The sequence below is a fragment of the Lepidochelys kempii genome, chromosome 6, assembly GCF_965140285.1.
Source record: "Lepidochelys kempii isolate rLepKem1 chromosome 6, rLepKem1.hap1, whole genome shotgun sequence".
Taxonomy (NCBI): Eukaryota; Metazoa; Chordata; order Testudines; family Cheloniidae; genus Lepidochelys; species Lepidochelys kempii.
Genome location: NC_136385.1, coordinates 17,084,003 through 17,108,527, shown reverse-complemented (window position 1 = coordinate 17,108,527; position 24,525 = coordinate 17,084,003). Strand labels below are relative to the sequence as shown.

Below are 24,525 nucleotides of genomic sequence, written 5' to 3'. Positions count from 1 at the left end.
GCCAGGGACTTTCGTCAAGGTCGAGAGATCACAACTGCTCAGCACAGCTTGCAAAAGAAGAGCAGGCTGGGAGCCTCTGGAAACCAGCTAGAGCCCTTGGAAGAGACAACAGCTTTCGCTAGCTCTGTGCCAGCCGGTGCGGTGGGAAGGAGCTTCCCAGTACCAGCAGGGGGAGTGCTCATTTGGCTGGGATTTGAGGTGTGCTGACAGTGCAGTGGGAGACCGGAGAACGTGAAGAATGGGCATGTCTAAAAAGGAGGCCCTCCCCTCAGCCTGGGATTGGGGCTCACTGACAGCCCCAGAGGAGAGAGGCCTCCCAAGGACTGAAAGCGTGGACAGTGCAATGTCTCCTGGCTACTAGCGGGGCTGGGGCACTCATCCGGTTGGCATTGTGGGACTCTGAAAACACCCTTTGAGAGGAATTCCCAGTACCAAGACTAGAGAGTAAAATGGTCTCCCCATTACCAGCAAGGTGAGCTTTCCCCGTCTGGGGCTTGCTGTGCTGACAGCCCAGAAGAGTCTCCGGAACTTGCGGAGGAGAAAGGAAATCTCTCCCAGCAGGTACTAGGATGGACCATTGTTGCTGTACCCGAGACTGGGATGCACTGGCAGAGCAATGGGAGCGGAGCCCTGAATGCTGAGCCTGGGCGGGGGGTGGGAGTGGAAAGACCATGCTAGTGTCTCCAGGGGGTGGTCTTCTTGAGTTGAGGAGCTCTGAGGAGTCCTCAGAACTGTGCAGGGGAATGGAAATGTCCCCTAGCAACCACTGGGTGATGCTCTCACCATGATGGATTTTAATTGCCTAGCCAGAGTGAGTGGAAATGCAGATTTCTGTGCATTTTAACCCAGCAGGATCTGTGAACTGTTACATTCCACGAGCTGGAATACGTATTGCAACCCCTTAACTGCATTTTTACCCTGACTCAGCCCTATGGGTTTGCTGCAGACCCATGTTGCCGGCTCCGTACCAGAAAGTACAACTGCAGCTGGCAGACTGATTGCCAAGGGAAGGCTTCTTAATTACAGGTGACAGCTTGGTGAGTGACAGCAGGTTTGAAGAAGCAGAACATGCTGGTAAAACATTGCCTGAATACCTGGACTGAATCCAGATTAAAAGGGCAAAGGCCATTTGGCACAGGCCTTGTCCATCAAAGAGTGAGAAGATCAGGTGCTCATAACTGAAGCAGCATCAAGCCCATTGCTTGGCTGCATAAGACAAGAGTGTGGAGAAGGGAGATGTTCCTTCTGTGCCCTCTTCTCAGCGCCTGCAGGGGGCACTCTGCCTGGGTGAGGAGTCAGGTCCATTGTTGGAAGAGGAGTCCCAGGGCTGTGTGTGGAGAAAGAGATCATCGGGGGGTGTCAGGGTTCCTTCCCCACTCTGAACGCTAGGCTACAGATGTAGGGACCCACATGAAAGACCCCCTAAGCTTACTCTTACCAGCTTAGGTTAAAAACTTCCCCAAGGTACAAACTTTGCCTTGGTCTTGAACTGTATGCTGCCACCACCAAGCGTTTTAAACAAAGAACAGGGAAAGAGCCCACTTGGAGACATCTTCCCCCAAAATATCTCCCCAAGCCCTACACCTCCTTTCCTGGGGAGGCTTGAGAATAATATCTTAACCAATTGGTTACAAAATCATCAAAGACCCAAATCCCTGGATCTTGGAACAATGGAAAAAGCAGTCAGGTTCTTCAAAGAAGGATTTTATTTAAAAAAAAAAAAAAGAAAGGTAAAAATCATCCCTGTCAAGTCAGAAAGGAAAATACTTTACAGGGTATTCAGATTCAAAACACAGAGGATCCCCCTCTGGGCAAAACCTTAAAGTTACAGAAAACAGGAATAAACCTTCCTCTTAACACAGGGAAAATTCACATAAAACAAAAGATAAACTAATCTATTTTGCCTGGCTTACCTATACTGGTTGCAATATTGGAGACTTGGATTAGGATGGGTTGGAGAAGATGGATTTCTGTCTGGCCTTTCTCAGTCCCAAGAGAGAACAACACATAAACAAAAAGTACAAAACAAAAGCCTTCCCCCCCCTCCCCCCCAAGATTTGAAAGTATCTTGTCCCCTTATTGGTCCTTTGGGTCAGGTGCCAGCCAGGTTAGCTGAGCTTCTTAACCCTTTACGGGTAACAGGATGTTGCCTCTGGCCAGGAGGGATTTTATAGCACTGTATACAGAAAGGTGATTACCCTTCCCTTTATATTTATGACAGGAGGAAATCCCTGGGGCTGGATGTGGGGAGAATTGGCATGTCCCTCTGTGGCCTGCAAGGGGTGCTTGTTCAGGTTCATTCCCTCCCCCTGTCGTTCTGCTTCGTTCAGCATTCGCTTCATTCTATTTCTAATTGAGATGAACCAGGAAAAGCCACATTTCTATCTATCTCAGATACTTCTGTGGTTTCCATTGTCATCATATCTGAGCACCTCTCAGTCTTTAATGTATTTATCCTGCCAGCATGTGAGGTAGGGCAGTGCAGTTAGCCCCATTGTACAGATGGGGAACTGCGGCACAGAGAGGCTAACAGACTTGCTCAAAATCCCACAGGAACTCTGGCAGGGGAATGAACCCAGGTCTCTGGCGAGCTCCCTACCACTTCGCAGCTCTTCCTTATTTGTGTATTTTAGAGAATTGTAGGGCCTGAGCTCCTGTGATGCAGCTTTCGCTGGAACTCAGCACCAGTGTACCAGAGTTCGTTGGGGGCGGGGCAAAGGTACCTTGCCCCTGCTGTTAACGAACCAGGCCCTGACCCACTGCTCCTGCTCACACTGGGAGAGTGTGTGCTCACCCCACCTCATTCTATTTACAGTTGCTGGTTCTGCTGATGCACTAGCATAGAGTTCTGCTGGCTCTGATCCATGGTGGCAGGCCCTATACAGAGGTGTAAGGGAGAGGGAAAGGTTCCCTGAATGCTCTCCTACACGTCAGTAGGGCCAGCCACAATTGGCCAACATTCTAGACCACTCCATTCAACCAGTCTCTCTCCCTCCACCGTCCATCCAGCTCCTCTCCATCAGCCTTCCTCTCTGATTTTGATTCATGGATTGCTCTCTCCCTTTCCTCATAGTCTCCCACATTCATCCTCAGTGACTTCAGCTTCCATGTTGATGACCCATGTCATGTAACCCCTCAACTGCACATTTCCTCATCCTCACCTCTTTATTTGACCTGGTTCTACTCTTCCTGTCGTCAAAAGGGCTGTTCACTTGACTTGGTCTTCAGCCTCCCCATTCAGTGTGATATTTAGACTTAGCGGAATTCAGTTATTCTTTTGTTATAATTTTGATGGATAATATCAGTGTTTATTTTTAAGCAGATTTTTATCGATGTTTGTTTTCACAGTTGGGGGTGTGTGTCAGACAACAATTATTTAATGAGCATGGAGATTGAGATTAAAACAGTTAAAGCTTTATAAATAGTTTAAACACAAACTGTCAACATCACATGTTAAAATATACAGAGTAACTATTCTTAAATCAACAAATTAAACTGTTTTTTGCTACTCATTTGTGTGCCCATTTGTAGCAACTCCGATTCAGAAGGCTGTATCACTGGATTCTGACTCGGGTAAGACCCCAAGCAGCATTTTTCATAATTTCCCAATCTGTAAATTTTGATTATTGATGGAAATATATTGCCATTGCTTTGTGAGTGGACAGTGAAATTGACGTTTCCTGACATTTGGGAATAAAAATCGATTCCTTCCAAGCCTAGCTAGGCTAAAGCTGCCATGGGGGAACTGGTTACCTGCAACAGCACCCTCAATTCCAGCACTGTAGCCCTAATCCCAGCTGGTGCAGAGGAGAGGCCTGGGGAGGCCACAAGGGGCTGGAGAGCGAGCCTGTCCCACATTAACCCCACAGCAGTGGCTCCTGTCCTGTGGGTCTGGGCCTGGCTCCCTACTCTGGGCATTGCAGGCAACCTGGCATATGGGGTCACAGTCAGGTTTGACCCAAGTACTCCTTCCTCACTGTCCTCCTCCCTTGATTCTTTTGCCCCTCTTTCCAATCACAAGGTCCACCCTGCCAACCCCTAGCCCTAGCTCACCCTCAACATCCTCTTCCTGTACTCCTCCCGCTCATGCTGCGGAGCATCTCTGCTGGAAGTAGTCCCATGATCACACTGACTTCCTCCACCAGACATTTATTCTCTCCTCTTCTGCCATCATCCTAGCTAAAGAACTGTACTCTGAATCCCATGTCCTCGATTTCCAGCTGCCTTTTGGTCACCTTTGACTCACATCTCCCACAGGATCTTGCCAAGAGGAATTGGTGCTCCAGAACAGGGAGGTGGGGAGAACCTAGTGGGACAAGCTGGGCAGAGGTGACATTAGTTGGGTTTGGTTTGTCCGGGGTTTTCTGCATTCTGTTGGAGGATGCCAGGCAAGCAGGAGTCTGGAAATGCACTGCTCTGAGAGAAGAGTGGGATGCAGAGGTCTGAGCAGCAGAGGATGCTCTGTTTATTCATTAGTTTTGTGGGACACTGTATGGGACAATGATACGCTGGAAGCCGTGAGACTTTAAAGTGTCCTGTCCAGTGGCCTAAGTCAAGAGAAGAAGCAGTCCACTGCTGGGCGGGAACAGCTATTGGCAGGGGGTGCCAGATGAGAACCTGCTACACCATGCTGAGCTATATGAGGGCATGCTGGCTGGAGATTCACTCTTCAACATTTTCTCTCTGGCCTTGACAAATGTAATCTTGCCCTGCTCCTATCCATTCAGAATGGTCCTGCCAGGATAGCTTTCCTAGCCCATTGCTTTGAGCAGGTCATCCTGCTCTTGGAATCCTTCTATTGGTTCCCCCTTCTCTATAACCTCAAACATAAGCTACTTGTCCTCACTTCCAAGCACTGTCCGGGATATCAAGATATCCGCTCCCACTTCTGATCAATCCAGGATGCCAGCCTCCATCGCCCACTTGTTGCATTTTCAAGCAAGCACTTTGGTGCTTCCCCTAATGCTATCTCTCGCACATGGGAGATGCTCCCCATCAACATCCACAAAGCTGCCCCGTTATCCTCCTTCAAGTCTTCCTTAAAACTCGCCTTTGCTGGGATGCCTACAAAACCTTAACAAGATCTACGCTGTTGGTATGCAGAGAGCACTGTCTGTCACTCTGACCAACGTTGTCTCATTGTTCACTTCTACTCCTTCAACTGTCTGTACCCTTCTGTTCTCTCTTGTCTTAGTTTCAGAGTAACAGCCGTGTTAGTCTGTATTCGCAAAAAGAAAAGGAGTACTTGTGGCACCTTAGAGACTCTCTAAGGTGCCACAAGTACTCCTTTTCTTCTTGTCTTAGTGTGTGTGTGAGCTCTTTGGGATGGGGAATGTGTGGTTGTGTTCAGTGTTTGTATAGCGCCCAGTGCAGTGGGGTCCTGGTCCATGACTGGGCTCCTATGATAACACACATGTAACGTTTCTTCCCTTTCCCAGCATGAGTTAGAGGGGCCCTGTGGGCTGGGTTAGTCTTTAACAGACCAGATTCATTGACTGCAGTGGAGTTACACCAGGGAAGTATTTGCCTTTTCTTTGTGCCCTTCCACACCCCCCCCCCCCCGCACTGTCCTTTCCCTCTGCAGTCCATCAGGTGGCAAGGCAGCCTTCTGAGGTGGAGAAAGACAGTGGGTCAATGTACTCCTCATTCCTCCCAATCCACCTGGCTTGCATTGTGCTTGCCCCTTTGAAACTCTGGCCACGTTTCACAAGGCTAAGCACCTGCCCTTTGTGGATAAAAGCTTCCCAGCCATTTGTCCAAGATAGCTTGTTTGTTTGCATGTTTTGTGATAAAAAGTCTCGGAATGGGAGGGGGAGAGGGGGAAGGTGTCAATGTGTACAGTGTTTGGCTGCCTGCTGGTGTGGAAGGGGGAGGGTGTTGGTGTGGGTGCCTAGTTGCATATGGGGATGGATGAAGGCAAGATCCCCAGATGTAGCACAAGACTGGGAGGGGGCATTGTTGGATCATATTAAAGAAGTTCTGTATTAAAATCACAAATGAGTTTGATTCCCCATAGTGTAAATTCCAGGCTATTACTAATTAAGAGGTCTCTTGGTTTTTGGTACTGTTTCTCTCCCTCTCTGTGTGAAACTTGCAAGCTGCTAATTGTGTTAGTACATCCTAAAACAGAGTCTGTTCTCAAAGCAATACTTTGTAACAACAGAAACAGCACACAGAGACTCCCCGCCCTTTTGTTGTATTTATCTCACTTTGTTAACAATTGTGATTAAAATAGAGATAGAGGATGTATGTGGATGGATGCTTGGTGTGGATAATAACTGAATTCTTAGGCTGGCACCTCCCTGATCATTCATTGTCCATCGGCTGAAGAAGGCGTCAAGTGGAAAGAGCCAGAGGACCCCGGGAGGGCAGACTGGAATCCACCCAACAGCCTCAAGGATGGGAGAACCGAAGAACAACACGGAGCCGTTAGGAGTGTGCCATCTGCTGATTGATTCAGCAACAGCAGGATGAAGCAATTCCCATAGACTGGCATAGGAATAAATTCCTATAAAAATGGACTCTAGAAACTGAGAACTTTGGGGTCTGATTCTGCAAACCAACTTCCAGGAGCGTCAGATGAGCATCTGACAAGGCCCTGCTCCCTCCTCGTGTCCAGGCCACCTGGCCAGTGGCTTGGCATGAGCAACTCTAAGGCTGGTAACTATGAAAGCAACTTTGCAGAACCTGTCTGCGTGTGTGTGTGTGTGTGTATGAATGAATGTGTGAATAAATATGAAATTGAATGGAATGTTATAGCTATAACTAACTGCTTACTGTGATTCTTTCTGTATTCACAATAAATGTGGCATTTTGCCTTTTCCCCTTTTAATAAGATCCTGCTGGTTTTTATTTTATTGGTATAACAGCATGATCCACAAAACTGGAATCTGTGGATACGTGTGGCTGAAGGCTGCTACTGGAGAGATTTAGGAACCGCTGTTGGGGCTGGAGAGCAGCAATGAGCCATGGGAATGTAGAGGGCCGCAGTTCAAAGCTCATTCCCTTTCCTGCCTCCCTGATTTTATTGCTGGATCTGGCCCCTCTGGCTCTTAGCTGGCCAGTGGCTGCTGCCCGCCCCTGAGTGCTGGCTGCAAATATGCACTTGGAGGATTCCCTAGATGTACACGTGTCTGGATGAATGAGTCCATCATTATGGGTGCAGATTCATGCGCACTAAAACGTGGCTCCTCCAGTCTGCAGTTTGGCAGGATCTCTCATTACCTCATTCCAACAAATGTCTCTCCGAACCTCTTCTGTAATGGCCAGATGCACATGCGTGTGTGGTCATGGGCTGAGCTATGCACAGGCAGCCATGCACACTGCTTGGAGATGTTACTCAAAGCCTTTCGAGTATGTGCATGTGTATATGTCCAAGGGCTCGTGGCCATGCCTGTATACGCATATACATCTGGCCAAAGCACCACCACTGTAGAAATTCAAGAGCAGGCTAGGGAAGCCATTTGTAGGAATGAGGGACTGAGAAATCCTTCAGAATTACACGTGGGAGGACGCAAGTGGTCTGTTCTTGCCCAGCTCCCCATAATTCTGTGGCTTCGAAGATCATGACGTATTGAATCAAACCAACTTTCTTGTGTACCTGGCTGTTCTTAGCCTTGCTCTTGTTTATGGTGCTGAAACCTGCATCACATACAGTAGACATCTCAAAGTTCTTTAACGATACCCTCAGCGTAGCCTCCGCAAGATCTTCTGAATCAAGTGGGATGACTGATGCAGTATTCTGTCCCAAGCCAAAATCTCCAGCATTGAAACTATGATCATCCACCCCCAACTCCATTAGGCTGCTCATGTTCTTTGAAAGCCAGAAAATTGACTCCCAAAGTAGGTCATGTTCTCACAACTGAGCCAGGGCCAATGGATGCAGGGCAGGCAAAAAAAGCACTTCAAAGACACCCTGAAAGCCAACATGAAGAAGTGCAATATTGACATAAGCTCATGGGGAAACCCAAGCCCTCAACTGACCAAAATGGAAAAGGACCTTGTGGCAAGGATCCCAGTATTCTGAGATCCAATGGAGACATGGGAAAGGAGGAAAGAATGCGCCGCAGCCTGATTCATCAATCCAGATCGGCCCTTTCCATTGGGAAATGTCCTGCCCCACTTGTGACAAGATCTGTGGGTTGGTCGCATTAGCCACCTGCGGAATCACCAGTGATAACTGTCTGGCTAGGATTTTATGGAAATCTTCCTCAAACTCCAAGGGATTGTCGGCAGTGATTCTGTGTGCATATTTTTAGGGCATGTTTGTGACCAGGTATGTTTGTGGGTGGCTCTGGGCCATGCATATTTTCATGTGTGCCTACTTGCATGTGCATGAATAATCTGGATTTGTTTACATAAAACTACCTCTCCAGGGCAGCCATTTCCCTCCCAATGCCCCATGGGCTCTCAGAGCCCTGCTGGCTTTATTAAAGTGATTAGGATGAGATCAGTGCCAACCATGTTCCCTGATGCTTGTGGGGGAACAAGTAGAGCACACTATTAATTCACCTGAATCCGCAGGCCACCTGTGATGCCCAATAACCCTAATCCCTCTGGAGAGAGGGGCTGCTGGATCCCAAGCCAGTCTGGGGCATGAGAGAACCATTAGGTCCCCAAAAGGATTCTACCCATGAGAACATCAGACTTCATCTTCAGCAGAGGGGAGAGGTCAACTGAATGGCTTGGGGCAATGAAAAACAAAAGAAGAAAGGCATTGGGTCAAAGGTTCAAACTAAGGGATCTGGAAGGGGACACCAAGAAGAAAAGCCCAGACAGCTCCCTTTGCTCTGAAATCAAGGGAGTTAGTGGGTGGCATCCAGAGGGATGGTGCCCAGATCCATGAATGCAGATGTGCCAGGAAATTGGGCCCACGATCACAAAGAACATCTTCAGCCAGCTTCTTCCTCCTCCTGACTGGTAGGTGGCCATTTTGGCCAGTCCCAGGGGGAGGCTGGTGATGAGATTCCTGGTCTTACTGGGGATGGGATGTGAATAAACAGAAGGATGTGAGGAAAAGTGCAGCCAGAACCCCAAGAAGATGTAGAGGAGACAGAAGAGGGGTGGTAGCCTGACTGCAGGTAGACATGCATCAGTATCTTCCTCTGAGAGGGGGCTGTTAGCAACTATAAATAAAGTCCCTTTTGGGAGCCAGCACCTGGTCACTTAGAAGACACAGGCACTGGACATAGTTAGAGTAGGAGGGAATAAGGTAGTCTGGGTTTGAAGAGTTAGAGGGAGTCATTTGCACCTGTAAGGAGTCTGATGAGCTAATGAGATAATTACCTTGCCAGCTAGAAGAAAACAAGCAGTATAAAAGGCTGGAGCAGGAAGGGGACCCCTTCTATCTGCTGCTAAATTGACTTGTAACTGGAGCATAAGGCAAAACAATAATAAAGATGCACTTGGTGACAGTACGTGGTAGAGTATGTGTGCTGTTTACACAGCAGGAGGGCTTACCAGCCAGGGTTTCCAGGGCTGAAAGGGGAATCCCTTTACACTTCCTCTCAGTGCAGAAAGGGCAGGTATCGGGTGTAGCAGTGAACCATGCCAGCAACGCACCTGGGCTCGCGGCTCCATGAAGGAGCCACCAATTTATACCCTGGGTGGTTTGTTGTAATATAGGCCAGCCCACCTTACGGTCCAGGAAGCAGAAATCCTCTCTTCATCCACAGAACTGGCACAGCACAGATACTGACAAGTTTAGCCCCTCCAGTGCTCTGCCAACGTACCTCAGCCCTGACATGAAGGAGCCACTTAATACCAGTTGTGATGTGGACACTGGCCCCACTAGGAAATGGATGGAATCCCACCATCTTGCTCTGCTTAGGCCACTAAACGGCCCTCAGACGGTACCAACTTCAGTCATGAGGCTTGGATTGGATTTGAACTGTCATCCTAGCTAGTTTCAGAGTAGCAGCCGTGTTAGTCTGTATTTGCAAAAAGAAAAGGACACTCTTTGTATCCTCTTCCCAACCCCTGGAGCTCGCATTCCCTCCATAGCTTTAAATGGTAGGGTACCCTATAGATAGAGAGAACCCAAGTCTGCTCTGATTTACCTAGTTGACATGAATGGGAGTTTCACCCACGTACCTGAGGGCAGCACAGAATGTGGGGTGACTTTTGAATGGAGTCTGTGTGAGTATGTCTACACTGCTGTTGGTGTGGGGGGAGGGGAGGAAAGAGGGTGGTGATTCCCAGCCCAGGTAGGTAGGCTCTCACTAGCTCAGCTTGAGCTAACATGCTAAAAATAGCAGTGTGGACACTGCTGCTCAGGTGGTGGCTTGGGCTAGCCACCTGAGCTCGGGCCCAGGGGGTCGGGCAAGCTTGGACCTCCCAACTGCAGTGCAGACATATCTTGCTGTGCTCTGGGCTATGAGCATTTCTTCCCTGTTCACATTCAACTACCCATTCGCAGATGGGTTGTATGAAAACGGGGGGCCCTCCTTGCTGGACTTTATAAAGTCTAATGAGCCCCTCAAGGATGTGAGTTCAAATATCTCTACTCCATAGATGTGTTTACCTTGTTCTAAAGCCAGCAGGCAAAATCAAGAGAACTGACTCCTTTGTTTTCCCCTTTCCCTCACTCACCAATCCTCTTTTCCTGCCATAAAGAACATTCTTATCAAGATTTTGTATTAAGTTTGGGGATATTGCTTCACAAATCAGGTTTTAGGCTACCCCCTCCGTCCCCGGGAGCCTTTTAAGCAGAAAAGCGCCCGCATGTGACTTTAACCTCTTCTTCCCAGGGCAATTCTTTCTTCCTGAACTCTTTGGCCCTGGTAGCCATTTGTATCACCCCACGCTGGGGGAAAGACTGACCCATGGCTGAGGGGTGAGGAGTGGCTATGCACCCAGGTTTTCTCCTAGTGAGCTACTGGTGTTTTAGTGTGAGAGGTGACACTAGGGAGAACAGCAGTTCCGATCCCAGCTCAGCTGCTAATTTACTGCTGCGTGACCTTGAGCAGCCTTATGGTGTCTGCTGTCATAAAGAGTGTTAATACAGATATATGCACAACCACATAAGTGCCTCTATGCCCACGGCTTCATGCTGAGTCAGAACCAAGAGTGCGCATCATCTACCCAACCGCCAGCCCCTGTGTTTTCCGAAGAAGTCTGTAATGCAAGTAATAACTCCACCTAGCAGCACTGTCTGCAAGGTGAGTGATCTTGAGTGAAAAATGAGTGGTCCTGCAGTTGAGGCAGAGGGGACTAGGAATCAGTTAATCTGCATTTTACTTCCAGCCTACTACGCACTTTCTTTTATGACCTTGGGCGAGTCCCTTACCTTTCTGTGCTTTGGTTTCCTTATCGGCAAAATGGAGACAGTAATACTTCCCAACCTCACGCCAGTGGGGTGAGATGCTCTGAGACTGTGACTACTGTACATTATATCAAATATGATCATTTCACTGTCATCTGGGCCTCCCCGTGCTCTTGTTTCTTACCACCACCTGTTGTATCTCATCGTATTGTAAAGTCTTTGGGGCTGGGGCAATCTTATTAGACATGTGTACAATATCTAGCACAACGGGACCCTGATCTCTGACTGGGGCCTCTAGGCACTGTTGTGTTACACATAAATACAAGTACTAATAATTAATGCGCACCACAGAAATACCACTAAATCCTGTATAACTTGGCCACATTTGTAGCTGGTTGAATTACTCGTTATAATATTTATTCTGCATCTTCAAAGTGGTGGAATTAATGGTGCCATAAGGAAATTAACTTCTGGCTTGCCTGACTCTCTTCATTTACATTTTCAATTTTCTGTTGCATTTGTGTATTTTATTTATTTATATTTACTTTGAAATTGAATCTCTTGGCTTGTTTTGAAACACTTGCTCCATTGCACATTGAAAGGAACCTGGAGAGCAGGGAACTAACTTTGGTCACCAACATTATGGCGAAGCATTTTGCCCCAAGGTGGCCATCTTCTTCCTTCTCTCAGCAGGTGCCAATGCTCTGAAGCAATCCTCTCCTCTCCTCCCCCACACATATTGCTTAATGCGCTGAGCTCACACTTGCAAGGTTGCCAGCTTTGAAAGACTTAGGTAACAGAGATCCAGGTAAGTTTCCTTAAAATAGCATTAGGATTCAAATGTGTTTTTGGACACAAGTAAAATGAGTTTTGTTGTGGGGTTGGCTTATCCTAGCCTGGAAAGCTTTTGGTTCATATTAGCAATCTGTTACACAATTCATAGGGAGGTATCTGTCTAAAGAGCTCCAGGACTGGAATAAATAGGTGGTGTTGAGGCTCACATGTGAGAATGGTGAGGGATGCAGCTCAGAACTGAGATGCGTTGGCACAGCCGTGTGGGGAGCCCAGACCAGAAACAGCAGGAAGGCTGTCGGTCAGGACTGAATTATTAACAGAGTTGTGTGGGAAGCCCAGAAATGGAATAACTATATTATAGTAATACTGAGTTCATTTCAACCCTAGATCTCAAAGTGCTTTACAAAGGAAGTCCATATCGTTAGCCGATTTTTACAGAAGGGGAAACTGAGGCACCGTGCAGTGACTTGCCCAAGGTCACAGAACAAGGCAGTGGTACAGCTGGGACTAGCACCCAAGTTTCCTGACCCCCAGTCTAGTGGACCTATATAGCTGGGGAGTAGGGGGACTTCAGGTTAAGACTGACGTGCACTGGCAGAGCTGGGAGGGAACTCAGGATTGGATTAGCAGGGGATGTTCACATAAGGACCGAATTTCACGGTCTCAAATGATGGAATTGCACACTCTCAAATTACCAGGTTGCTGAGGCTGCACTACATTCAAGTGCTTGAACGGGGTTCATTTACGTCTGTTAGTTTCTGTGGTGGACCCGCATGTGCACGTGTGTGTGAAATTTAACATCAGTTTTGAGTGACAGGAAGAGAGAAAGTGAGATTACAAGACTAAAGATGCTAGCTGGCCAGTGACAGTAATTCCCCCAGGACTGTCCTTCCTGTCCATTCTCCCCCGCCCCCATCACCAAAGATTTGGACAGACTCTAAAACAGGCAGATTTAGAGACGCAGAGGAGAGATTTGTGTTACTGAGAATCAACAGATGCAAGTTTCAGTTTCAGCCACAGATAAAGAGAGGGTGAGAGGGGCAGAGCAAGAGTACAGGTAATGCTGAGTGTTTAAGAGGCAGGTACTTCACAAAGTTTCCAACATAACTGCGATGTATAAACCCCTGGAATGTGAGGAGATGACCCTCAATCTGGCTGAAATGCAGAAACAGCGGCAATCCCTGCAGAACATGGAGCAATGTATCATTATAGCATCAGGCAAAGCAGATAGCCTGGCACCCGACACTACCCACCAGGACCTGGCTCTGTTCCTTAAAAAGTCACTGTCAGGTTAGAAGTCATGGGCTAGGTTGTCTGCATTGGAAACTGGGGTTTTGGGGGGAGGGTAGGAGGGAGCACAAGGGAGTGAGAAAGGGTTCCCTCATCTGGGGGCTGGTTCTGTGTTGGTCCAATATTGATTAGAGCAGACAAGTAGGCTAGTCTGTGTTAGATCGTTATGCCTCCCCCTGCCCCCAGGGTAACTGGCTACTGCCTATGCGTCCTCTTCCCATCTTGGCTCCCCCCCAGAGTGTTGGGGGCTGCAGGGAATTATTGTCAGTTCTGCTCCCACATGGTGCATAGGATTTCCTGCATAGGAGCAATCTCGGTGGCACCATCACTCGCGCAGCTGTCATCTGTTGGACAAGTGTTTCAGTGTTTACTTGTTTAAAAGAGGGCTATTGGGCTATCAACCAGGCTGATAACAAGTTTAAACAGAGACTTCACCCCAGCTGTCAAGGCAGCCAAACTTTGTCCTGTATCGCATCATAGTTGTCTGAATTATCTGGGGGTTAAAGTGAGCTGTAACATAAGTAAATGGACAATCACCCCACTGAAGTCACATAACGTCCTTGGTAGGTCACGGCAACAGTTTGTAGCATAGATATCAAGATAACCTTCGGATCTCAGCAGTCAGTGGCGCCACATGGTTACGGGTCTGTTTGGGGAAAAAGGGGATCTGGGATCAGAAAGGGAGGACAAGGAAGATCAGCCCATAGTTACAGATTTAGCATTGGGCTACTATTTGTGTTGCAGTACAGCCCAGTCAAGATTGGGACCTCATTTTGATGGGCATTCTATAAACACACAGGAGGACTTGGACCTTGCTCTGAAAAGTTTACAAGCCAGTAGTTAGAGGGTAATTATCTGTCAGTCACAAACAGCCTGGCACTTGACAGCAGGACAGAGGACTCATCTGCACTAGGAAATGTTTGCTAAAATCCCGGGCCACTGTTGCTACCTCTGATTTCTCTCCAGTCATGATAGTTATGGTGGAAGCCCTTGTGTAGACAACGTGCCATTGGCTTCTGGCATTTTAAGCACTGTGCCATGGAGACCTGCTCTGATCAGGCTTAGATGACACACACTAGATGCCTCAAATTGGGTCTACACTAGTGCTTCCCCTACTGGTAGTAGTGAGTAAACAAATTCCAGTATAGACACAGCCATGGAGATTGTCCCCAATTTAAGGCTAATTTTGCACTGGAACTGTGGCCTCAGCAATTTGGCCTCAATTGCAGCTAGTCTGGAACTGAGGGAGTGCAAAGGGGAAATCTTGGGAAGATTAGCTCTCAATCACAGATATCCAGGAGTGGAAAGGGTACACTCAAAAGAGAGTAGCCCTAGATCACCTAGAGAAGTGAAGGTGGCAGCTGAGTGGTGTAGCACTGGATACATTCACTTGCCATCTCATGACCAAGGGCCTGATCTAATGCCTGATGAAGTATACGGAAAAATGCCCACTGACTATAATGAGTGTTGCATTCTGCCATCTCTACTCGTGCTGAGTAGTACCTTGTTCTGCAAGTAGTCCCAGTGATTTCATACATGGTTACAGCGTGGAAAAAGACACAGAGATGAGTGGGAAAAGGAAATCAAGAGGATATTGAAGCAGGCCACACTGGCAAAGCAGACCGGGCCTGGTAAGTGATTGAGTGAGGTCACCCCGTGATATGTGTAGAGGGTGAAGAGGAGGGGGACAAGAACAGTTCCCTGAGGGACTCTAACAGACCGATAGAGTAAAGTGGAGGAACTGCTAAAGGAAAGGCTGAAAGGGAAGGCAGAGAGGTCATCTATGGAGACGTACCTGATCTCTGGAGAGCTCATGAAGGTATCTACAGGCTCCAGAGAACACTCAGTTCTTCATGCAAAACTTCTGAGAGTTTCTGGGTATGTGCCTAATGGCTGCCAATATTTCTTGTTTGAATCTCCACTTCTTGACTAAAAAAGAAAAGGAGTACTAGTGGCACCTTAGAGACTAACCAATTTATTTGAGTCTCTAAGGTGCCACTAGTACTCCTTTTCTTTTTGCAAATACAGACTAACACGGCTGCTACTCTGAAACCTGTCACTTCTTGACTGTAAGCATTCTTCTAGCAGGAGAGACAGATGGTAATGTGATTCAGAGGCAGACTCCATCTGTCCTCAGCTCCCTTGGCTCAACGTGTTAATCCCACTATCTAATCATGTTAGGGAGTCAGTTGAGAATCCTTTCCAGTGGAAATGTCAGTCACTCTTTAGCCAAATCTGTTCTCATCCCACTGCAAAATCTGAGAAAACCCTCCAGTACCTCTAGTGACCTTCCCGGTCACCAGGCCAAGCAATTTATTAGTGCAGAAAGCCACCTGGCGAAGTGATAAGAATTAAGGTTGATCCAATTCCCAGAGCAGTCACTGACAATTCAGTGACAGTGACAGCTGATGTTGATTTCCTTGAGAGTTGAATCAGGTGATAAGTAACTCCAGTCTTTCACAGCAACCCTGCTAAAGGCAAATGTCAGGAGTGCTGCTAGACAGGTCTGAGGTGCACTGGCAGAGCTATGTGAGAAGCCTTACCTGTACTTTGCCTAAGCAGTCCTTTACTTCCATGAACACTAACTGAGGGGACAATTAGTAACCTGAGGGTCAGATCTTACCTATATACACAGTTCCATTGAAATTAGTGGGACTGACATGCATGTATCTTGAGGGCAGAATATGGTACTTGATTCTTAAACCCCTTGATTTGCCCCTCAGCTTCCTGATCTTTTGGTCAATGTATTCCTCATGTCTTGATCGCTGGCTTGGTTAGCCAAGGGGATTGATCTTGCCCAGTGCAACACCTGCCCATTACAGACTTTTATAATCCTCCTGGGTAGTCAATTCTATGAAAACTTGGGAAGTACCTAGACAATCCTGAATTGCCGACGGTCATAATTTCCTCAGGAGTAACTTGATGTTAGTTGACGCTTAAGCCAGTCTTACCCTGACTTGAGGAGCTCCATCCTTCTCAAAAACTACAGATATGCCTGGAGTAAGACCTCTTTGACTGGCTGCCTTACTCACTTCCCCACCTCCTTGGAAGGAGCAGCCAATCCGGGCTGCTGCCTGAGGCAGGCTGAGCTGTCTCCCCTCCCATAAGGAGCCAAGATTAGGTTTTGGTAGGGGAAAGGGAGCAGAGGAGGGGTTCTCACTAGCTGTGAGATGGCCTGTAGGAGGAGAGGGAGGAGAAGGTAGCTGAAAGAACCCAGCAGCTCAGGGCAACTCCCCTCCCGTGAATAATGGGTAAGTCTGCTCTGCTCCCTGGTCCTCCCCCTTCCCTCTCCATCCCTGCAACACCAGGGCTGGGAGGGGCAAGAGGGGGTCCCTGCTGCAGCTGCACCCCCTACTCCAGATCTTGAGGCTGCAGGACGAGCAGAGGTTAGGCTGGGTGGTGGGGGGCAAAACTGATGTGAGGTCAGAATTGATGTGGGGGCAAGGGGACAGGCAGATGTGATGATTGGAGGAAGAGAATTGATGTGGGGGCTGGGGGGGTGGATAATTAATTGCTTGGCTGAGGAAGGGGCAGATGTGGGGCTGGGAGGGATACAGAATACATGAATGGATTGGGAAGATGGCAGAAGCTGGAAGCTCTGCACTCTCACACAGTCAGTGAGTACTCCTGCAGTGGGGGCCAAAGTCACCTCACTCTATACATTTGGGGGAGCTGACAACACTGATTTGTTACACACACACACACAGAGGGTGGGCAGGGCGCTCAGAAGATAGACAATGAAACACAGTATAATTTAAAACAAAATCTCATGATTTTTGGGCCAGTCTTGTGATTTTCTTGGTGTCTGACACATGATTTCTGAGCTTTTGGTGTTGGCAATACTGTTAACACGCCTACAAGTGCCAGGTAAGTGTGCCAGGTAAGTGTGCAGTTGGGGGTGTCAGTGTGAAAACACTTGGCACCAGGCTTCCTGTTTACACAGGCTCATTTTACACACACAGGTTTGTGCCCTTATGTGTTTTTAAGGAATTTGGACCCTAAGTCCACTGATGACATTTTGGAGTGAACATTACACCCATAGGGCCAGATTTTGCTTTCATTTACACCAGCATAAATCTGGAGTCATTTCACTGACAGCACTGGAGTTACTCCAGATTGACATTGGTGTAAACTGAGAGATGGCACCACCCCAATCCCCCACCCCCAATTTATCTTTACCCTCTGTTGGATGTGCAGTAGATTTTGCCCACCTACGTGTAACTGATTGAAAATGGAATTGGCCTCACATAGTCACAGCGACATATTTTGCATACCCAGTTTGAACAAACGAATTACAAAATGTCCTGATGCTTTTGTCTATTCACTTCCTATTATAGCTGGTTACCAAGACACCTGTGGACAAAACCACCCCGAGGAGCTTTCTCCTTAATAAACATCCTCCTTCTCCCTATGTGATTCACTCACAGATGTCATCAGGAGAACTGTGCAACGTTCCCTGCTTTTGCTTTGTGAATACACCACCGTGCAAACAGAAATGTCAGCCAAATTCAAAATTTCAAAACATTGTTCTGACACCATGTCTTTCTCCCTGGCAAGCAAAGAACAACAGGAAAGAGTCTGGGCTTGTTATTCTTTATTTCTATTTCGTTAGTGCATAGGGGTGCCAACTGAACCTGGGGCCTCAATGTGTTAGGCACCCTACACGTAGACTGAGTCAGGATCTCCCACAAAGAGCTTACAGTCTAAATAAACAAGATAAAATGGGTAGAGAGGATACAGCATAGAAGCAGAAGATTGGGAATAGAGGCACACATAGATTAAGTGACTTGCCCAAGGTCACTGGGGGAGGCTGTAACACAGCCAGGAATTGAATCCACATCTCCTAAGCCCCCAGACCAGTGCCTTAACTACAAGACCATAGTTCTACCCTCTTTAGGCCTTATGGGGGCTGGTGGGGAGAATGCACCACAAACTAAACAGTGTGGCTCTACTGCAACATAACAACACTGAATTGCTGTATCACAGTCCCATCATAATATATACAGAAGAGTTTTTCCCCCATTCACACTGAATTAGAGATTTATTTGTGTTGGAAAATTGAGGGTTGCCTATAAGTTTCAGCAGGACTGAGAGACATGAATGAGAGCAAGGGATTGGAGTGCAAGGATGTCTACAAAGCAGCTACTTGTGTCAGACTAGCTTTGTTTGGGGGTGCTGGTCTAACCTCATAGCAAACATTCAGCTCCATAGAATCATTGAGAAGTAGGGCTGGGAGGGACCTTGAGAGGTCATCTGAGGCAGGACCAAGAATGGACTGTTCCTGCCAGGTGTTTGTCCAACCTGTTCTGATAAACCTCCAAAGATGTGGGAACATGTGGACCTTCATCTGGGAATATGAACGTAGACCTGGTGTTCACTACTCTGCAAAGGGTTAAGACTTGAATGCTGAATTTTGCACAGCTCTGACTGTGACATTTCTGAATGAGTCAAGCAGGAGGGGAAAGGAGGTGGTCATTGAGGAGAATACTCCTGCTGATACACAGTATACTTCTGCCTGTCTTGTAGCTTCACCAGACACATGAACTTTTTCAGAGCTCCCCAAGGATGTGGTCCCAGTGTTGCAAACCTCGATGAGAGACCACATCAAAGAATGAATCAGGGAAGAATCATAGGATAATTCTCAGGTTTTTTTTTTTCCCACGTGGATGTTCTCCCCTGGGTTGCCTTGGTGCCTACAGAATTTGCACTTTCACCTTCCAAGTTCAGGGAGACTGTCATCAGATGTCAAATAAATTGGTTCAGCAGAGATCAAGAGAGAGAAGCCCAGGCACTGAGATCAATGGGTGCTCGCACTTTTTAAAATCAGGTCATGTTTTTTAGATGTTAACTTTAGAGTTACATTTTTGAACTGTCTTTCCCTATATGTCTGCCTCAATCAATTTCAGTATCCTTTTATGACCAATTGAAAATTCATGTATCTTTGGTTATGTCTGAACATGCATCTGGAGTCATGCTTTGATGCCCCAGTTACCATTTCTGAAAAATGGGATTTGTACCTCTCTGAAACTCTCACATCTAGCTATGACTACAGATGGCTAAACCAATATAAACTCTCCCCCTAAAGAGGAGCATGTCTAAACATACACAACTTTACTAACTTTTTGACGTTAATTCTTATGGTAAAATTGTTAGAACAGATACACTGCCAAACAGAGTCTAGTGTTTCTCTTAGTACTACACAATTCCATCTTAAACACCAGTTTCCAATTGCTAATAACTGTCTCTGAAATGGTCCTTTATGTTAAAACTTCTCATGCTTTGCTTGAGCCCAAATGAACGTTTTTGGCAAGTTTTGAAGTAAAAACATCCAGATACTTTTGAGTGGCCCAGCATCAATAAATAGCAGTTTCTGCCAGCCAGAAAATTGTTCATTTGCTTTTTTATGTGCGGACTACTCAAAAAATGGTTTGGTTTAATTTGGTGGACTGGGTGACACAGGTGTATTCTCAGGTTCATAGATTTTAAGGCCAAAAAGGAATGTTATAATCATCCAGCCTGGCCTCTAATATAACCGAAGCTATAGATGCGCACCCAGTAATTCATGCAGCAATGAGGAGTCCTTGTGGCACCTTAGAGACTAACAAATTTATTTGGGCATAAGCTTTCGTAGGCTAAAACCCACTTCATCAGATGCATGGAGTGGAAAATACACAGTACATGAAAAGATGGGAATTGCCTTACCAAGTGGGGGGTGCTAATGAGATAATTCAATTAACAGTAGAATACTAAGGGAGGAAAAATCACTTTTGTAGTGGTAATGAGGGTGGCCCATTTCAAACAGTTGACAAGAAGGTGTGAGTAACAGTAGGGGAAAATTAGTATGGGGAAATTGGTTTTTGTAATGACGCATCCACCCCCAGTCTTTATTCAGGCCTAATTTGATGGTGTCCAGTTCTGCAGTTTCTTGTTAGTCTGTTTTTGAAGTTTTTTTGTTGCAGAATTGCCACTTTTAAGTCTGTTATTGAGTGACCAGGGAGATTGAAGTGTTCTCCAACTGGTTTTTGAATGTTAGAGGCTGTCCTGTTTGGCCAATGTACACGGCAGAGGGGCTTTGCTGGCACATGTTGGCATATATCACATTGGTAGATGTGCAGGTGAACAAGCTCCTGATGGTGTGGCTGATGTGGTTAGGTCCTATGATGGTGTCCCTTGAATAGATAAGTGGACAGAGTTGGCACCAGGATTTGTTGCAGGGTTTGATTCCTGGGTTAGTGTTTTTATTGTGTGGTATGTCGATGCTGGTGAGTATTTCCTTCAGGTTGGGGGGCTGCCCTCCTTAATGTGTCTACAACAGAACTGGACTGGGAAGAATTAGGTGAATTCAGTTTAAAAAAAACAAACCAACCCAAGAATTTGCTCAAGTTTAAAAATAAATTGACTTCAGTCCAGTTCATGTTCATTTGTGATTACAAATGGATGAGCAAATACTTGCTGATTATAAGCTTACGTCCTTGATTATTCACAGATAGTGAAGTCATGCATGAGTTCTTCCACTGGAGATAAATATATTTGGTGTGGGGACGCTGTTTGGTACAGCAGGGTGACAGGATTCCTGAAGCCTCTAGCCTGAGTCCTGATGGAAAGGCAACTAAAAGATCTGAGTCCAGATAGGGTGACCAGATCGCAAGAGTGAAATATCAGGACACATTGGGTGAGCATGGGGGAAAGAGACAGACACAGGTGCACAGCCCTGACCGCAGCCAGATGCACACTGGTCCGCCTGGCCCTGTGCTACCAGCGTGCCCCTTCCTGTTGGGGGTGGGCCCATGCTGCGCCACACAGCTCCCCTGCCCAGCGCCCCCTGGATCCACTATGCCCAGAGCCCCCCTACAACCCTTCCACCACAAATGCACAGTGCTGTGCACACCCCCCCCCGCCCAGTGCCCCCCTGCCCACAGCCCCACCACAGCTCCCCAGCACCCCACACAGAATCTCCCCACTCCCTAGTTTCCCCCCATACACACAGATTTCCCCTCCCTCCCAGTGCCCTTCCCCACAGCCCCACCACCATAACTACACAATGCCCCACACAGACCCCCACTTCCCAGTGCCTGACACACACAGATCTTCCCCACTTCCCAGCACCCCCCAACAGGCCCCCACTGTCTAGCACCCCAAAACACACAAACCTCCCCCACTGCCCAGCACCCTCCACACCCTCACAGCCCAGCACCCCCCCGCCCCCACACACCTCCCAGACACTCACCATCACATTCTGCCCCCTTCCCTGGCTGTACTCACCAGCCCTGTTGGGAGGTCTCTGGCTTCTAGGGTCAGAGCAGCGAGGGGGGTCTCCAGACTTTCCACGTGCTGCACCCGCCACAAGCTTGAACTCCGTGGCTCCCATTGGCTGGGAAAAGCACCAATGGGGGCTGCTGGAGCCGCGGAGCAGGGCTTGCAGGCGCTGGCAGCATGCAGAGCGCCCCCCCACACCCTAAGAGCCAGAGGGACCTGCCAGGGGGTGAGGTGGGGAGTCCCAGCGGTGCTTACCTGGGGTGGCTCCCATCCCTGGAAGCATCCGGCAGGCAGGTCCCTCTGGCTCCTAGGGTCGCGGGTCGGGGGAGGGGGCGGCGCACCGGGAGCTGCCCCAGGAAGCGGTGAGCAGCGGCACCGCGGCTGTGGTCTGGATGGTCCTGATATCAGGACAAAGGGCATCCCGACCGATGTAAGGTCGGGACGCGGGACAAGTCCCCTAAAATCGGGACTGTCCCGATAAAATCGGGACGTCTGATCACCCTAAGTCCAGATAAAGGGCGTGTTCCAATACCCATTGAAATCAATGAAAAGATTCTCACTAATTTCACTGGGCTTTGGGTTAGGCCCAAAGATTAGATGACACCCTTTGCAACTAGAACCATGCACATAGGTGTAATTACTTTGATAATGACAGAAAATTACAGGCTAGTAAATGAAATGCACTCGGTATGCTTTATATGGGATGATTGCTGCTTTATGTGGGATGGTCACGAAAGGGGAACAGGAATCGTGGACTCCTGACAAGAGCGCAGTGATCTGGTTCCATATTCCTTATGAAAATATGCATATGATATGAATGACATAACTGAGATATACTTTATGCAAGATGGAAAGGTTATGATTTACTGAATGCGGTTATCCAATTTGTATGCCCGTACCATTTCTGTATCTGAAGTTTGGAATATTGACTATGTATCTTTATTTCAGCTATGCTACTTTGGGTGACGCCCACTGCTAACACTTCAGGTACAACAATGGAAAAGCCAGACAAGGCGGATGGCCCATCAGCGAGGACAATAGACTGTGAAAAGCTTGGCCTTCCTGTGGATGCTCCAAACTGCCACTGACTCATGGACGCTGTGATCCTCCAGAGTCAGGTGATCTTCTCACCTGATACTAAAACATTACCTGGAACTTCTTGTAACTTTCCACTGTAAGGGAAGGGGGATCAAGTTTGGGAAACAAAGGATTCCCGCCTTATGTAAATCCTATTTAAGGGTGGGGAAGAAGGCAAACAGGACTCCTTGTCTCCAGGGCCTGTCTGCCACAGGAGAAAAAGTGAAGGCAAGGGGGGAGTCCAGACTGAGACAGGGGTCTAGTCTGAAAAGGAATATAACTGGAACTCTGAACCACAGAAACTTTGCAAACTGTCTGCAACAATATCTACGGTGAGAACTACCATTTGTAACCAATTTCTTTAATGAAACTAGCTTAGTTTGCATGTTTGATTTCATTTGATTCGTAATCTGTTTTGTTATGTTTGTTACCCCTTTTATTACTTAAAATCTGTCTTTTATAGTTAATAAAACTTGTTTTGTTTATTATTAAACCTGGTTTCTGTAATTTCTAACTGGAGGGGCAAGAAGTGTGCACACCTCTGTCCATATTGAGGGAGAGGGCAAATTTCATAATATATCTTTGGGTCTGTACTCCAAGGGAGGTGGACATCTTAGTGCTGGAGCAAGTCCCTCAAGATGAATGTTTCCAGAGTTGATCGGCAGCTGGGTGTGGCCCTGCCTGTGTGTGTGTGTTAGAGGAGGTTTTAAGAGCCTGGCTCAGGAAGACAGGTTAAAGGGGGCCCATGTTGGCAGAACAGGTAGACATAGTGGTATTTCAGCACATCAGATGGCTTCCCAAGGGGTCCAACCCGTCACAGTTGCATCCTTTGAAACTAGGACTCCGCTCACATGCAATTACTCTAAGTGTAAGCGATTAGAGAAGATTAAGTGTTAACTCTGCGTCCAGCCAATAAATCTCACAGTGACCTACACTGTTCTGGGAAGGATGCCTCTGGCAAGGCTTGTGTGGCCCGGAAGAAAAAGGGTCAACATCCCCCAATCAAGCTTATCTGCTCCCTGCTGCCAAATGATCTGTCTCCCTGATAGACTGAAAGCCCCATGACATCCTGAATATTTAAGGCCTTTTTTGTACTTCAGATTAAGCCAGCGGTTTTCAAACATCATTGCACTTCTGACCACAAAAATTGCTACATGACCCCAGCAGCGGGGACTGAAGCCTGAGCCCGCCCAAGCCCTGCTGCTGCAGCCAGGGGAGCCAAAGCTCAAGCCCACCACCTGAGGTGGGGGGGGGGGCAACTTGGGCTTCAGCCCCGGGGTGGGGAGCCTGTAACCTGAACTCTGCTGCCCAGGGCTGAAGCTGAAGCCTCAGGTCTGCTGCCCAAGATTGAAGCCCATGGTCTTCGGCCCCAGGCAGTGAGACTTGGACTTTGGCCCTGGGCCCTAGTAAGTTGAATGCCAGCCCCGGTGACCCCATTAAAACGGGGTCACGACCCACTTTGGGGTCCCGACCCACAGTTTGAGAACTGCTGAATTAAGCCATTGGTGGCCAGCAATTGGCATAGCTGCATCAGAGCAAAACCCAAGCATAAACAAAGAAAGCCATGATATATATCGGTGGTGATACCAGTGCTTGAAATGAAGTAGTCTTTAGTGGTGCTGAGCAGCTTTCTTTGTGTACCATGGTTACTGGCCACGCTGTCTGAGTTAGGGATAATCCCAAGTATGGACAAACACTAAGAGCTATGTTCCTATCTCAGGCACAATACGACATGATTTATGTGGTTAATCACATATAACCAACACAGTTGCAATGATTAATCTTGAATAATGGATACTCTATAGCAAATTTATTTGTAGTAATAGGTGAAAAACCTCCCTGAA

General features: G+C 47.6%; 1 protein-coding gene across 5 annotated transcripts in view; it reads left to right on the top strand.

Annotated features, from left to right (window-relative positions):
• The window catches only part of RAB3IL1 (RAB3A interacting protein like 1), a 69,956-nt gene extending 47,249 nt beyond the window's left edge, over window positions 1-22,707 (top strand). For all 5 annotated transcript variants that reach the window (XM_078853140.1, XM_078853138.1, XM_073346962.1 and 2 more), the window contains one exon: window positions 22,553-22,707. In XM_078853140.1, coding sequence (XP_078709266.1) covers window positions 22,553-22,692 — 140 coding nt within the window. In that variant the 3' untranslated portion in view covers window positions 22,693-22,707. The remainder of the gene's footprint in view (window positions 1-22,552) is intronic.
• The last annotated feature ends 1,818 nt before the right edge of the window (window positions 22,708-24,525 follow it).